This window comes from Bufo gargarizans, chromosome 8 (genome assembly GCF_014858855.1).
Source record: "Bufo gargarizans isolate SCDJY-AF-19 chromosome 8, ASM1485885v1, whole genome shotgun sequence".
Lineage (NCBI taxonomy): Eukaryota > Metazoa > Chordata > Amphibia > Anura > Bufonidae > Bufo > Bufo gargarizans.
This window is the reverse complement of record NC_058087.1, coordinates 11,561,097-11,575,728: the sequence shown is the minus strand read 5'-3', so window position 1 is coordinate 11,575,728 and position 14,632 is coordinate 11,561,097. Positions and strand designations below refer to the sequence as shown.

Sequence of the window (14,632 nt, the reverse complement as noted above, 5' to 3'; positions counted from 1 at the left end):
AGATTTCTATTTTAAAATGTTTTTAAATACGAAGGTAGGAATACCGAAGTCATTTACCGAAGTCTCGTGCAACAGAAACAGCATTACAAAGCTTTTAATCAATAAACTTCGGATCTATGAGCCAAAGCTCTATTCACTAAAGCCTATATATGATGTCTGATTTCTACATTAAGCATGGACTAACCCCCTTAAGGACGGCTCTGATGGTAGACCTGCAATTTTATCTTGACTTGTGGGCAATGTGTCTACACAAATGCCTAGCTCTTTATTGTGACCTATTCTGCCTCTTAGGTTGCTATCACTTTTTTTAATGTTTTTTATTTTTGGCACTTGGCTGCCCGGTTCTGGAAACACTTCTGCTGGATGAAATGTCTTAAGTATGTTGAGAAGTTGAAGGCTTTAAAGTGAAGACTAGTGTGTATTGCTGAGTATATTTTTCTAAGATAGTACCTATACATACATGCACAATAAATATCTAAAATATCATATGAGTTTAAAGCTAAAAGGCATTGGGAACTGGTATAACATAAGAACCAGAAAAGGACTAAAATTTTCAAATGCAGCTTTAGAGGTTACCCTTCAAGTACTGACGTGATATTTATAGCCCTAGGTCATTAGTATAAAAATCTGTACGTTTCACATGTTCCTAGAAATTGTTAGAAGGCCTCATGGGAGCTATAAACCATTAGGCTTTCTTTTACTATTACAGAGGAGAACTTAGTATCCATGTCAATGAATTCTCTTATGTATGGTCCCACAGACACACGCTTAGTAAGAAAAAAATCTATAGAATCCTATAGAATTGTGTTACGGAGCAATAATACAACACTCTGCGAAGGCATAGCCTAACAATACAGGCTAGGATGAATAATCACTCATCTAGGACCAAGGGGCCCAACAGGTGAATGACCTTACAGAGTTAACATAAAGTACAAAAAAAAAGGAAAAGAATATACAATCAACCAAAACTAACAGCCCTAGTATTGTGTCATCCTAATTTACTTTGATTTTCTACGATGTGACGCACTCAGTAATTGTGCACTTAACTATGACCTTTGTCTAATAATAATAAAAAGAGATTTCAAACAATAATATAACACTCTTCAAGGGAACTTGTCACAATTTTATTTTCTACCAGTTAAAACCAGGTAGGAACACATCTCCTTTTTTCTGTTCTGTTTTTATTCTCTGATTGCAGATATTTTAAAATTCTATTTCCTGAACATGATTATGGGGGTGGCCATCATGCCTGAACTGTTCATCATGCCTGAATTGCAGAATTGCTTTACGCCAGCCACATGGGCCGTAGACACAATGAACAGAAGGGGGCCCCTATTGATTTCAATGGGAGAGTTTTCTAGGCATGAAGGAGTAGATAAGCTTTGAAAACTACCTGTTGTGAATGGTGGACCCTGTGTTATCTGTGTATATAGGTGGCATGTGCCATTCCAATCCTGCCTGTAATGATAAGCAGATATCTGCAGTAACGTTTTCTGTACTGACCAAAAAGTGATGCCTATTATTAGGCTTAGTGGCCCGTGTGAAAGCTACAGGATTTTATAGAGATTTTTAAATATAGATATTAACATTAAATTTTTTTTTATAAAAATTTGATTTAAACAGTAGGTCAATTTCTGATGACATATTCTCTTTAAACTTCTATGGTGCTCTGATGTACCTTTTATATGTCTCTAATTTCCTTTTCTATGGATTCCCCATAGATGTGATGTAAAAAATGCTGCTAATTTTATTCAATCAACTTGGAAGATGGATTGGTGCTTTAAAGGAACACAACCATCAAATATATTTCATCACATATGAACAATCTATATATGAATATTATATGAACTATTATTATTATTATTATTTTTTATGCATGAGTGGCCTTCTGAATGTAATTTTTTGAAGCCACTCCATGTATTCTTCCTGTCCTGGCTCTTTATCTTCCTCCTTTGTTTGGATTTTTAGCAGGGCAGACAGTCTTGCCAGACTAATCACTCTGACCAGAAAGGAAAGGGAAAAGAGTGGCTCAATTAGAGCATCACACATTACACTGATCAATGCAATGTTCTTCTGTGGACATCTTTATCTTAGGGTCCATCCACACGTCTGCAAATGGGCTCATATCCGTTCTGCAATATCGGGAACGGGTGCAGACCCATTCATTCTCAATGGGGCAGGAATGGATGCGGAGAGCACACTAGGCCGCAACTCCGCAAAAAAATTTAACATGTCCTATTCTTGTCCGCAATTGCGGACAAGAATAGGCAGTTCTATGGGGGGTGCGGGCCGGGTGTATTGCAGATCTGCAATACACCACGGATGTGTGAATGGACCCTTAAGAGAACAATAGAGCTGCCATACTGTTATCCTAAATTCAGAATCGACTATTATACTAGCAAATGATAATTTACTGCTACTGTGAAGGAAAGTTAACAATGGCTTACCCACCTATATAGGAGTTTTCTATCTCTGTTTTGACTGATACAGAAGGACACTATTTTGTATTTCATTTTCAATTGTATAGTACTGCCGAAATGAAGAAGATAAACAGTCATAAATAAAAAAAAATTATTTCTAAGAATATTGAGTTTAAAAATACACTTTTCTGATGAGTGTTCCTTTAAAACCGTACCATATTAACTTGTATATGGCAAAGCAAAAGCAAACACCATGCAACAGCACTCTGCAAACATAGAATATATGAACTAATGCTATATTCACTATATAAAATAAATATGAGGGGTTTAGCAAATCATTTGTGCCCATCCACCACAGCAAGGCAACCTCTTTCTGCATGGGAACCTATACTACATGATGCCTTTCTTTGTGCCAGCTGGCCTCAAAATATTTTAGGGAGAGCAAGCTCCACATTTATACTGTATCTGCTTTCTATGTTACCTTTCTTTGTATCAGCAGGCCTCAAATAAATTTAGGGATTGCAGACTGCAGCAATATATTATTCTAATTAAAAACTGCCTGAAAAAATTAATTTGAATCCAGTTGGCACAGGTAGAAGTATCATATAGAATAGGTTCCCATTCAGAAAGAGGTCACCTTGCCGTTGAGGATGGTCACAAATGTGCCAAGATATATTTGCTAAGTACCTTGTATTCATTTTATATTGTGAATACAGCATTAGTTCATGTATTATATTTGCAAGGTACCGTTGCATTGTGTTTGATTTAGTATTTTCCGCCATGGTGACACGCACTTGCACATTCAATTAATTTTACAGGATGTGCTGACTAACTTTGCCTTTTGCTTTTGAGGTATATGGCACAGTGTTACAGTCGAGCACATATAATTTAGATAGAGTTGTCCCAGCTTTAGCTATGACTTTGTAAGTATATGTGCATGGGCCGCCTTCCAAAGCAGTAAGTAATATTTTTTTCTCTGCTGCACGTTGCCAAGTGCTCTTGTTTTCTTGCCAAATTGCAGCATGTACCTCTGATTTTTCTAATCTTAGAAGCAACGTACTGTCTTTTCACTATTGCTGATGTCTGCGGCAGCGTTACCGATAGTATTAGGATCTTACTATTTATGCTAGTAAAGCTGTAATATTACGGCAGTGATACATATGGATAGTGCTCTTAGTGATTATATATTATGGTTGGCTTTCTAAACTAGATAAATGCTATGAATGATATTAAAGGTGAATTGTCCATTAGAAATACCATGTCGTATTTAGGTTCAATATTCTGTACATATTAATTGCTTCAAGGGCATCTGTCAGCAGATTTGTACCTATGACACCGGCTGACCTGTTACATGTGCACTTGGCAGCTGAAGGCATCTGTGTTGGTCCCATGTTCATATGTGCCGACATTGCTGAAAAAAATTACGTTTTCAGATATTCAAATTACTGGGGTGTTGCCTTTACTCCTAGAGGCTCTGCTCTTCCTGCAACTGCTGCCAGACAGTGTAATCGTCATCACATCTGTGCCTGTCAAAGTGCAAAGAGCACGGCAGTTGCAGAGAGAGCCGAGCCTCTAGGTGTAATGGTAACGCCCCCGTTGCTCCTAGAGGCTCATTTGCATATATTAAAACTTCATTTTTCTCAGCAATGCCGGCGCATATGAACATGGGACCAACACAGATGCCTTCAGCTGCCAAGCGCACATGTAATAGGTCAGCCAATTTCATAGGTAGGTACACATTTGCTGGCAGATGCCCTTCAATATAAGTATGTATCCACCCTTGTCTTTCCACGACCGCTCCAATTTCTCACAATACAAATTCAATACATTATCAGGACATGCTAGCAAAACCCTTGACACATATAGGCGAAACAACTCCCAACAAAATAATGTAAAATACTGGTTATTTTTTCCCCCAAAACTGTTCTTCTTGCAACAATCATATAAGAACGTGTTGAGCCAAGGTGATAAGTAAAAAAGGACACGTCTGTATTTTTATACCATTTAGAGCTCCAATTTTCTGATTCTGAGCTCTGAATTTCCTGTTTAAAGAGATAGAAATGATTTTTACTACCTGAAGGCACCACTAGAGGGAGCTCATAAGTTTACTGTATACCGTTTTATTATATAGTTCAATGTATAAACAGTATACAGCTCCGTTTAGTGATAGCTACAGACAGTCAGGATGTTATGATTTAACTTTTTGTATGGGATGTGGAGCTTTGCATCAATACAAAGAAATGTTAGGAATTATCATTTAATGAAAGGTGTCGTGACCTGGACTAATCTAGCAGAGGGAGTCGCCTTGCACATTACTCTGTAAACACAAACAATTCCTGAATTTGTAACAGCTTGTTTGCTTTGAATAAAAGGATTCATGTCTCCCTGAACAATTCTTCCCGAGCACGGTCTGGTAGGATTCCTGCTGTGACGTGACAAATGTAAGAGACAATTAGGTGCAGCTGTAAGGCACATAAGTTCTTAAAAAGTTTCCTTGAAGATGGCTATAAATATAAGTGGCTGTAACTGCGTGTTCTGTACAAACAAATGAAAATGTTCAGATATTTCTTGTAAAATAATTCTTCCTATGATCTGAATAATGGGTATTGTCAAGGCCTGTAAAATTTCAGCGATCACGCACTTAAAGATATAAATTGTCTTATATAAAATGTCTAATAAAAAGCATAAATATACAATTTTTCATCACCTCTGTCTGATTTTACCATGAAAATTTAGCTATGGCTTGTTGGGCGGGCGGCACATGTTAAGATGAAAATGCTCCCCCCCCCCCACCCAAATTGTATAGTTAATTATCCCTCTTATATGTGCAAGGTCTACTGTGCCCTTTTTTGTTATATAGTTCGTTGTATAAGATATGGCGGGTAGTGTCAAATTGCTCCTAACACAAGTGCTGATTTTGGAATTGGAAATCTGGCCTTGGGCATGGGGCAACTTGGCAGTTATCCACGTTTCTCAGATGAGGAGCCCCATAGCATTTGTCTGGACAGCTCTTACTGGGTCACTGGGTTACTTTTTTGGCACAAATCCTGATATATTTTTGTTCCTTACAGTATAATAGGTACTGTATGGAATGAGAGCTGGCCATTGTCAGAAGTCTTCAGAATATTTAATGCCAAACATTCTAGACACATGGGCAATGGTACATGGACAGAGGCTGAACCAAGGGCTTTGGGCCTCAACACCCCCCTAGATCAAGGTGTTCAGCTATTTGTATGTCAAGCTGCTTATGCACTTTAGATCCACTCATGCGGACAGCAGCTATTTATCTTTACCACTTCCCCATAAACATGCACCTCGGTAGTTGCTCTCATGCTCCATTAGATTTCTGCCAAATGTATGATTTTTGTAACAATTTTTTATTAAGAGGGAAATTTTTTCAATAAATAAAAAATCACTCCCCTCCACACTCACTTTACTAGGCGGAGTTCAGTGCACCGGAACATATACAGTTTTGATTGAACTTAATGGAAACTGTAAAAATCTCTGAGCACTGAGCTCCTTCTAGTGGTGGCTGCAGGAAAATGCTGCATTTTATTTCAGGGACTGTAGGAGTTTAGCACCAGGCCCCCTATTTCCCTGAGCACCATAGCAGTCATGCAATCTGCCTCCATGTTGAGCATGCCACTGGTGTACCTCAACCTTGGTCATCCTGAATGTAATGTGCAGCCCTTTGAACGAGTCAAGCGTTTGAAACCTTCACAATATGCAAGGCTGACCATTGGGCACTATGATGGCTTTTGTTAGTAATGCGTACTGTATGTGTGATATTATACAGATGTAGTAAATGTTAACTGGACAGTTAATGTGTTAAAACCACCATTGCAGCAAAGTTAAACTTAACTTTTTCAATGGCTTTTGTTGTGTCAAGCGTCAATGTAAAATTTGCTGCCACTCTTTTTTTCAGTTTAAGGGGTTGTCTGGGATTTTTTTAACTGATGACCTCTCCTCTGGAATAGTCATCAGTATCTGATCGGTGGGAGTCAGACACCTGGGACCCCTGCCGATCAGCTTTTTGAGAAGGCACCATCGCTTGCAGTAGCGCCAAGGCACAGCCACTGTACAATGGTTGGTGAGCTGAGAGAAGGCCGCGGCACTACTGCGGACGCTGGTGCCTTCACAAACATTTGATCAGCAGGGATCCTGGGTATTGGACCCCCACCGATCAGATACTGGTGACCTTTCCTCGGATAACCCCTTTAACTTCTACTACATCTGTATCGAGAGATGTCCATGGGAGGACAAATTTTTAGGGAAGTATTTTTCTAGGGCAAAGAATATACAGATTATAGAAGAACCAAGCACCAATGTGTCCTTCACTCATCCTGCAGGAACTGTAGAGACAAACCAATGTGTCTGTGTCGTAGTAACTGTAGAAGATAGAGAATTGATAGGACAGAAGCAGAGGATTCTTCCCGCTGTTTTGTTTCTCAGGAGAAAACCAAAAGACAGAACCCGGAACAGACTGTTGCTTTAATCTGACTTAATTAAAGGTTGGGATGTGAAGTTGAGCAGCTGCACAGTAGAAGGCTTCTAGCTTCATGACAAACATTTATACATACATTAAGGCTTTGAAAAATAATTTTGTCATTTGCAAGATCAGTGTTCCAGAAAAGCAAGGCGGCTGCACAATTATACTCTGGTGAGATAATGTTCTATTGTATGCAAAGGGAAAAGAAACAGAGGCAGAATCGTCCTGAAGAAACAATACGTATGGTCGAATTGTGCTCACCTAATTGTGTTGTGGGAAAGTCAGCTTGGGGAACCGAGAATAGAACGGCGCACTCCCCTGAAAGGCTCTTCAGACAGGTCGTTGTTGTTTACCGGTATTGAGGTCCGGCAGAGGATCTCAATAGATAAAGTGAGGCAGCACTCCAATGTCAGTGAAGGGTGTTAGACCCATTTATTCCCCCAGTTGCAATGTTTCAGACCAGCACAATGAGGCCTTTGTCACGATAGATAGATAGAGATAGATACAGAGCTAGATTAGATTAAAATAAAATATAAATGGCTTTTTTAAAAGGTAAGAAAAATAATACCTCATGGGTTTGGATGCTCCCTTTCAACACTACTCAGGATCCCTGCTGGTCTCTATTTGCTGGTTTCTCTTGGCAAAGGAAATGTGACCACGCTGCCAGTCACTGGCTGAGGTGGGTGACCATTGTGGCCACATTTCGTGAGCTGAGAGGGACCAGGCAGTGGAGCCCAGCAGAAGACCTGAAAAGCACTGATTGGAGTGGCGGGGGATTGGTGAATAAAGTATGGCTGACTTCAATTTTATTTTAAGCCAATTTGGCCCTTCTATTTTTAGAAAAAAATCCTGTCCTGACAACATCTTTCAATATAATGTATCTGAGGTACATACCTAATATATATCTTGTTATTTGTCCTAGGTTTATAGCTAAACCGTGTGCTTTGGCTCTTAAGATCCAAGCCTGTGGACCACAGAAGGCCCAGCACAATGCCATTCTGGAAAAAGTATTTACTGCAATCACAAAGGTAAAGATCACTAGAAAAGTTGTTTGTTTTTTTTCAGGTTTTTGCATTTAAATATCAAACGTCGTATCAGATAACTGATATGTAAAATAACAAACTCCATATGAATAAGTAGAGAACATGTCATACTAATGATTAAACTGCAGAGGAACAGTTCACTGGATTCATTTATAAAAGTTATGTGGAGATTTTCAAGACTGGTGTAAAGTAGAACTGATTTAGTTGCCCATAGGAACCAATCAGATTCCACCTTTCTTTTTTTAGAGTTCTTATGGAAGATGAAAGGTGGAATCTGATTGGTTCCTGTGGGCAAGTAAGCCATTTTTCCTTTCCTCCAGTCTTTATAAATCTCCCCTTAGAGTACGTCATGATAATAAGCATTGTATGGTATAACAGGGTGTGTGTTACTGTAAGCAGCTTATATTTAGTCCATATTCCATCCAATAGGACGGCATACTGTATGATATATGGAAACACAATGATCGCATAGTTGCCAACTGTCCCGCATTTGGTGAGACTGTCCCTGATTTTCAGAGACAGTCCCGGCAAATCCGCTCTGTTCTGGGCAAAAAAAATGGGCGGTGTGGGTGTCCCAAGTCTGGGCAATCCCAGGGGTGGGGCTTAGATGCCTTGATTTGACCAAATAAAATGTTAATAAGTATATGGTTGGTATTAAAGGACTTTCAAGCCATCAATAAAGGGGTTGTCTGGGATAAAGATATGGAAGACCTATCATTAATATCAGATCAGAAGGGTTCCGACACCCAGCGACCCCATTGACCACCAGAAAGCTAGACACCCTGGCGTATTTATCAAAAGTGGTGGAAAGGGAAACTGGCTTGGTTGTCAATAGCAACCAATCAGATTGATCCTTCCATTTTCCAAAGGAGCTTGGAATAAGGAAAGGTGGAATCTGATTGGTTGCTATGGACAACTAAGCCAGTTTTCCTTTGTACCAGTTTTGATAAATCCCCCCACTGTATAGTGGCCGTGCCAGGGTACTGCATTTACTTGAATGGGAGCTGAGCTTCAGTATGTGCTGGAATCTATACATTATATTGGGCCCTCTGCTTCCACTCTGTAGACTGTGCCAGGTGTCAGACCCCCATCGATCTGATGACTTATCTTGTGGACCGGTCATCAATATCTGTAGCCCAGATAACCCCTTTAAAGTCATAACTATCTGAACATTCATGAGCTGAAAGGGGTTGTCCAGGACTAGAAACAAACAGCACCACAACTGTCCACAGGTTATTTGTCGTATTACTCAGCCCTATTCACTTCGGTGGAGCTGAGCTGCAATACCGGGCATCGCCCATGGACCGGTGTGGCGCTGTTTTTTTAATATAGCAGACATGTTTTTGTAATCTTGGACAACTACTTTAAATGTACACAAATAATGGGAGAGAAAAACAAGTTTGTCCCTTGGCAACAATATTTATTTATCTGTAGACCGGCCTTGTTAGATGGTCCATCGTGGCACAATAACATACGTACCAACATTTCAGTTAGCAAAATCCTGGGGGATATATAAGCCCCCGGGAACACCCCGAACCCCCATGGAAACACCCAGTTATGGGAGAGGTTTATGATAGTCCCACCTATTTTTTGCCAGGGACAAAGCAAATTTGCCGAGACTGTATGTGAAAATCAGGGACAGTCCCGGCAAATTCGGGACAGTAGGCAACTATGCAATAATGAAGATTTATTCTTATCTTATTGATGATGTCCTGTATGTACAATGATTACAATCGCTATTATACTAATGGAGGATGGACCTCACAACCCTTTCCTCTGGTAGATCTAGCCCCGATGCCGAGGTTTCTTCTGGAGTTCCTAAAACATATGTGATCTTCTCTCTAATTTGAACCTTTTTCAGCACCCCGATGAAAAGAGACTGGAAGGACTTTCCAAGCAGCTGGACTGGGATGTACGTAGTATTCAGCGCTGGTTTCGGCAGAGAAGGAATCAAGAAAAGCCAAGCACCCTGACACGGTTCTGTGAGAGCATGTATGTATCTGCATTATGTGAATGGTTTCTAGAGGGCCTCTCTCTACTTCTAGTGATATTTTGAGTTTAGTGATGTTTGGAGCAGATCTGCTCTTTGAGGCTTAGTTATCTCAGGATACGTTTGGAAATGAACCAATCTTTTTCGCACTTTAGTTACTATGTGATATAAGTTTATACTAATTCTCTCCTTGTGATGATCGAAATTCGCGCTCCGTGAACTGCTGCATGTGTGAATTTGTGCTTATACGTAGCAGCTGCTGTGAACAAGCAGATCTGCAGTGTAAAGCATGGTGAAAGAGCAGAGCAGCAGACTTAAAGGTGTATTCCCATCTTGGACATTAAGGGCACATTGCCAGGATATGCCCCTAAAGTCTAATAGTTGCTGGTCCCTCCAGGACGAGCAAAGTGCTGGAGGGAGCACCGCACATACGTGGCTGGCCTCCATTCTTTTCTATGGGAATGGTGAAAATAGCCGAGCGCAAACGGAGCAGTGGCCGCACTTCATTTCAATAGGACCGAGCACGCCGCTCAGCTATTTTCAACACTCCTATAGAAATTAATGGAAGGCGGCCACGTATGTACGGTGCGCCCTCTAGCACTTTGTCGGCTCTGTTCTAGGTATAGGTGCGCACCTATCAGACATTGGGGGTATATTTTAGCGATATCCTCCCAATGTCCAAGATGGGAGAACCTCATCCTTTAACTTCTCTTAAGCTGTCTATGCACCTTCAATAGATGTTGGCCGATAACCATTCATCACAGCCCACTGTTCCCCATCCACATGCATGTGTGCTCAATAGGGAGAGAGAAGTAAGACCCACTAGACTGTTTTGTTGCAGATTATTTCCCATGGGAAAAAGGATCAAGCATGTTGAAATTTCACATGCCCCTTTCTTCTTTTTCCCAACATCATCAGTGTAGAATCGGCACCCCAATACACATACTGTAAGATAGCTGACTGGTGCCACCAAAAACCAGAGGGTTTGGGCAACTATGCTTTTATATATATGGACCCCTTTATGAGATTAGAGATAGATTTTAGACCGCATTCACACGTCTGTGTCTGTGGTATGTGCGTTTTTCACCCTTAACACTGTCCACGATCCATCCATGTTTGAACCATGTTTCCGTCATTTTAAATACGTGTGTCATCCATGGTATGTGTTTGTCTGTGGTTTTCACAGACGCATCGACTGTAATGTGCGTGAGGGATGGACAGGGATGGACGTGCGTGAGGGATGGACAAAATAGGACATGCTGCCGTGGTGTTACCATGAACCCACAGCCCATAGAAAACCACGGATGTGTGAATGTACACATTAAAGTCAATGGGCATGTGTGCGGTCTGAGGAGTCCATGAACAGCACACCTCTGTGATTGACTGAAGTGTGAAAGAGGCCTTAGACTCCAGCGTCCTCAGATGTGCAGCCACAGATCCCATCTTAGGTTATGTTGATGCAACGGATTTTAAAAAGATGTTGAAAAAATCAGTGTGGAATCTCCTAAATGTCAGTGGCGTACATAAAGAAGTAAGGGCCCCATAGCAAGGATCAAACCAGGCCCTTTCAATGACCCTTGTGACATTTTTCCTCTGCCTCATTTCACACTCTGCTCCCTTAACAGTGTCATCCACAGCGCCCTGCCCCTTTAAAGCTGACTTGCATTAGTGAAGAAAAATGGCTGGGTTGTTATGGAAACCTGGTGTAAAACTAAGTGTATGTGGAGACTAAGGGCCTGCGAGCTTCTATTGGCTGATAAGGGACATGTGACGTGTGTATGGCAGTTGGGATTAGAGATAAGCAAATCGAATCCCATGAAGTGGAATTCGATCCGAATGTCAGGAATTACCGGTATTCGATTCGCCTAGAAGCCGAATTTCCTCGTGCTTCATGTCAGTGAATCAATTAATCCTGAAATTCAAACTTACCGCGTGAAGGGCCGCCAGCCTCCATCTTGCTTGAAGATCTCGGCCGAAATCCCGTGCGGCACGAGATTGCATAATACTTCACCACGTAATCTCGCGCCGCACATGATTTCGAACAAGATCTTCAAGCAAGATGGCGGCGGCCGGCCCATCGCACGCAAATGGACGCGGTACGTTTGATGTAATGTTTTTTTTAATGTTAATTTCACACTGTTTGTACGCTCAGATGCCGCAATTATGTATGAATGTGGCATCTGAGGGGTACAATGACGGGGCAGCGCTATCGCAGCTCCCTGTCATTGCCCGTGCTACTTACAAAAAAATGCGCTTCGTGGCAAAGTAATTAGTCGAAAAGCTAATTTTTTTTTTTTTATTCTGCAAATCTGCCAAATCGAATTTTCAAGAAATTCGCTCATCTCTAGTTGGGATATGAAGAGAAACCTGCAGGCTTCTATTGGCTAATGTAGGTCATGTGATTTACCATATTTGCATTTTTGGGAATATCTCAGGAACAGTACGTGCTAGAGAGCTGTGACCCCCACAAGATTTCTTTCCAGGTAGCAAGTGATGTGTATACCAAGTTTAGTTGAAATTGATGGTTGCGTTTGTGAGTGATCGCGGAACAGATCACTCTTTTATATATATAGATTTTAACCTATGACTGGCCCTTTTTTTACCAGTGTAGCTGTTTTTAACAGCCGTTAGACGGGTGAACTTCTGTCTAAACGGCCATTAAAAACAGCCCTACTGATTTCAGTGAGGTCCACTTGACCATGAAAACGGCCAGAAATAGGACATGTCCTATTTTTTGCCGGCCGCTATTTACTGGCCTTTATTGGTTTTGAAAATGGCCGTTACAAAAACAGTTGTCCAATGTCTGTTTCAGAATTCTTTTAGTAGTAATTCCCTAGGTAATTTTTTTTTTAAATGGCTAATTCTTTGATAATTTTGTAGATAAACCACGGTAAGGCCATATCTGTGAAAAAAAAATGTACATGTTTCATCCGTGAAGATGTCCGTGGTTGATATTCACTGACGTTGTTCTTTTCCAAAGAATCTCCTATTAGTCTATAGTGAAAAAGAGAGGGACCACGGTTGCCATCTGTGTTGTGTCTGTGATTTTCACGGACCCATAGATTTCAATGGGCGTGCTTGGCCCGCATCACAGATCAAAGTAGTGCATGTCTCTGTGAATTTTTTACTGACCCACGCTCAGTAAAAAAATACTGAGATGTGAACAGACTTAATCAATGATTTAAATCAATGGGTACGTGTGCTGTTTGTGAAAAATGCGGACAGCACACGTCAGTGAAAAGGGGAAATGTGGACGAGGCCTAATGATTTGATTGTCAACCCATCAGCTGCCTGATTGTATGGCTCTGGCAGTGAATCTAAAATGTCATACGGCCATAAAGATGACAACTACAGAGGCAAATGTGAGCAATTACAACATTCTGTTCAGTATCTTTGGGGATGGCTATTTATGAAATTCCCTAATATATTCTTCTTGGTCTAAAATTAAACCCAAGCTTTAAGTAAAAATTAATTTTCCATCTGAGCTTGGGCCTGGCCCAGTTTAATTAAAACAGAGGATAAAGGTTTCGCCTACTGCTGCCAATGAACGAAGCATTCAGTCATTTTTAATGTGAAGTCAAGTAATTGGTTTTGAGCATCGGCTAGAACCATATTATTAAAATCAGATGGCATGTCCAGTTTTATGGCATATTTTGTGTGATGGACTAGATTGTTAATTAGATAACATGATACGCCATTGATATAATGTCCTTTATTTATTAGACCATACTGGCAGATGTGCAGTAGGAGTTTCTGCGAAGTAGAGGGTTCGAGGTGTCCACCAATTATGTACGTAGGTTTAAATGTCCATCAAGTTATTGCAGTGCGCAGTCATTAAACGCTGTAATCTGGGAGATGTTTGTAGGCCAGCAGCCATCTCTGTCACGTTCCACAAACAAATAGCAATAGGGGAAGATTTGTGGTGTGGCACATGCTATGGGGGAGATTTACCATGGGGCAGATTTACCAAGGGGAAGATTTACCAAGGAGGAGATTTACCAAGGGGAGGTGGGTGGGAGGAAGTTGTTATGTAAAGTGCCTGCACTGGAAAAATAAAAATACAAGGCTAAATTTATCAAATGTCCCATACATTTAGTACATCTTTAAATGGAGTCTGTAACCTCCAAAATCGTTTTCAAAGTCAGTATGTAAGGTAGGTGCCTAGGGTGTAGCTACCATGGAAGCAGGGTAAGCAGTTGCTAGTGGGCCCAAACTCAGGAAGGGGCCTGAGAGGACAACAAATGGATTTATTTTCGGGGTCCAGGGAGCGGTGAGTATAGCGCTCCTAGTCCTAGCTCTAGTATTACTCACCGCTCCCTCATCTCCTTTTCGGAGCACCTGCACTAAAGGAGATGTAGTGTGCGTAGGAGCTATGCGGTGTCAGGTCACAGTGTAGTGTGTGCCTAGAATGCTGTACTGCAGGTGCCAGCAGGAGCAGAAAATAGATTTTTTTCTTTTGCCATTCTGAGGTCTCCATTAGTGTTGGGCGAGCATGCTCGACTGAACACCATTTTGACTTGAGCATCGGGATGCTCGGCACATCGTGGTGGCTACGCAGCCAATAAACGTGCGGGTATGTATTGCCACTCACTGTAATGCCGTAGCCATGTTGGTTACTGGCATTACAGTGATTGGCTGTCCGGAACGCGTCATCGGGTGCTATATAGCACCCAATGACACGTGGTTCGGC

At 41.1% G+C, this 14,632-nt stretch overlaps 1 protein-coding gene across 3 annotated transcripts in view; it reads left to right on the top strand.

Annotated features, from left to right (window-relative positions):
* The window catches only part of CERS6 (ceramide synthase 6), a 187,363-nt gene that overhangs the window by 36,503 nt on the left and 136,228 nt on the right, over nucleotides 1-14,632 (top strand). For all 3 annotated transcript variants that reach the window (XM_044303672.1, XM_044303673.1, XM_044303671.1), the window contains exons 2-3: nucleotides 7,832-7,937; nucleotides 9,814-9,944. In XM_044303672.1, coding sequence (XP_044159607.1) covers nucleotides 7,832-7,937; nucleotides 9,814-9,944 — 237 coding nt within the window. The remainder of the gene's footprint in view (nucleotides 1-7,831; nucleotides 7,938-9,813; nucleotides 9,945-14,632) is intronic.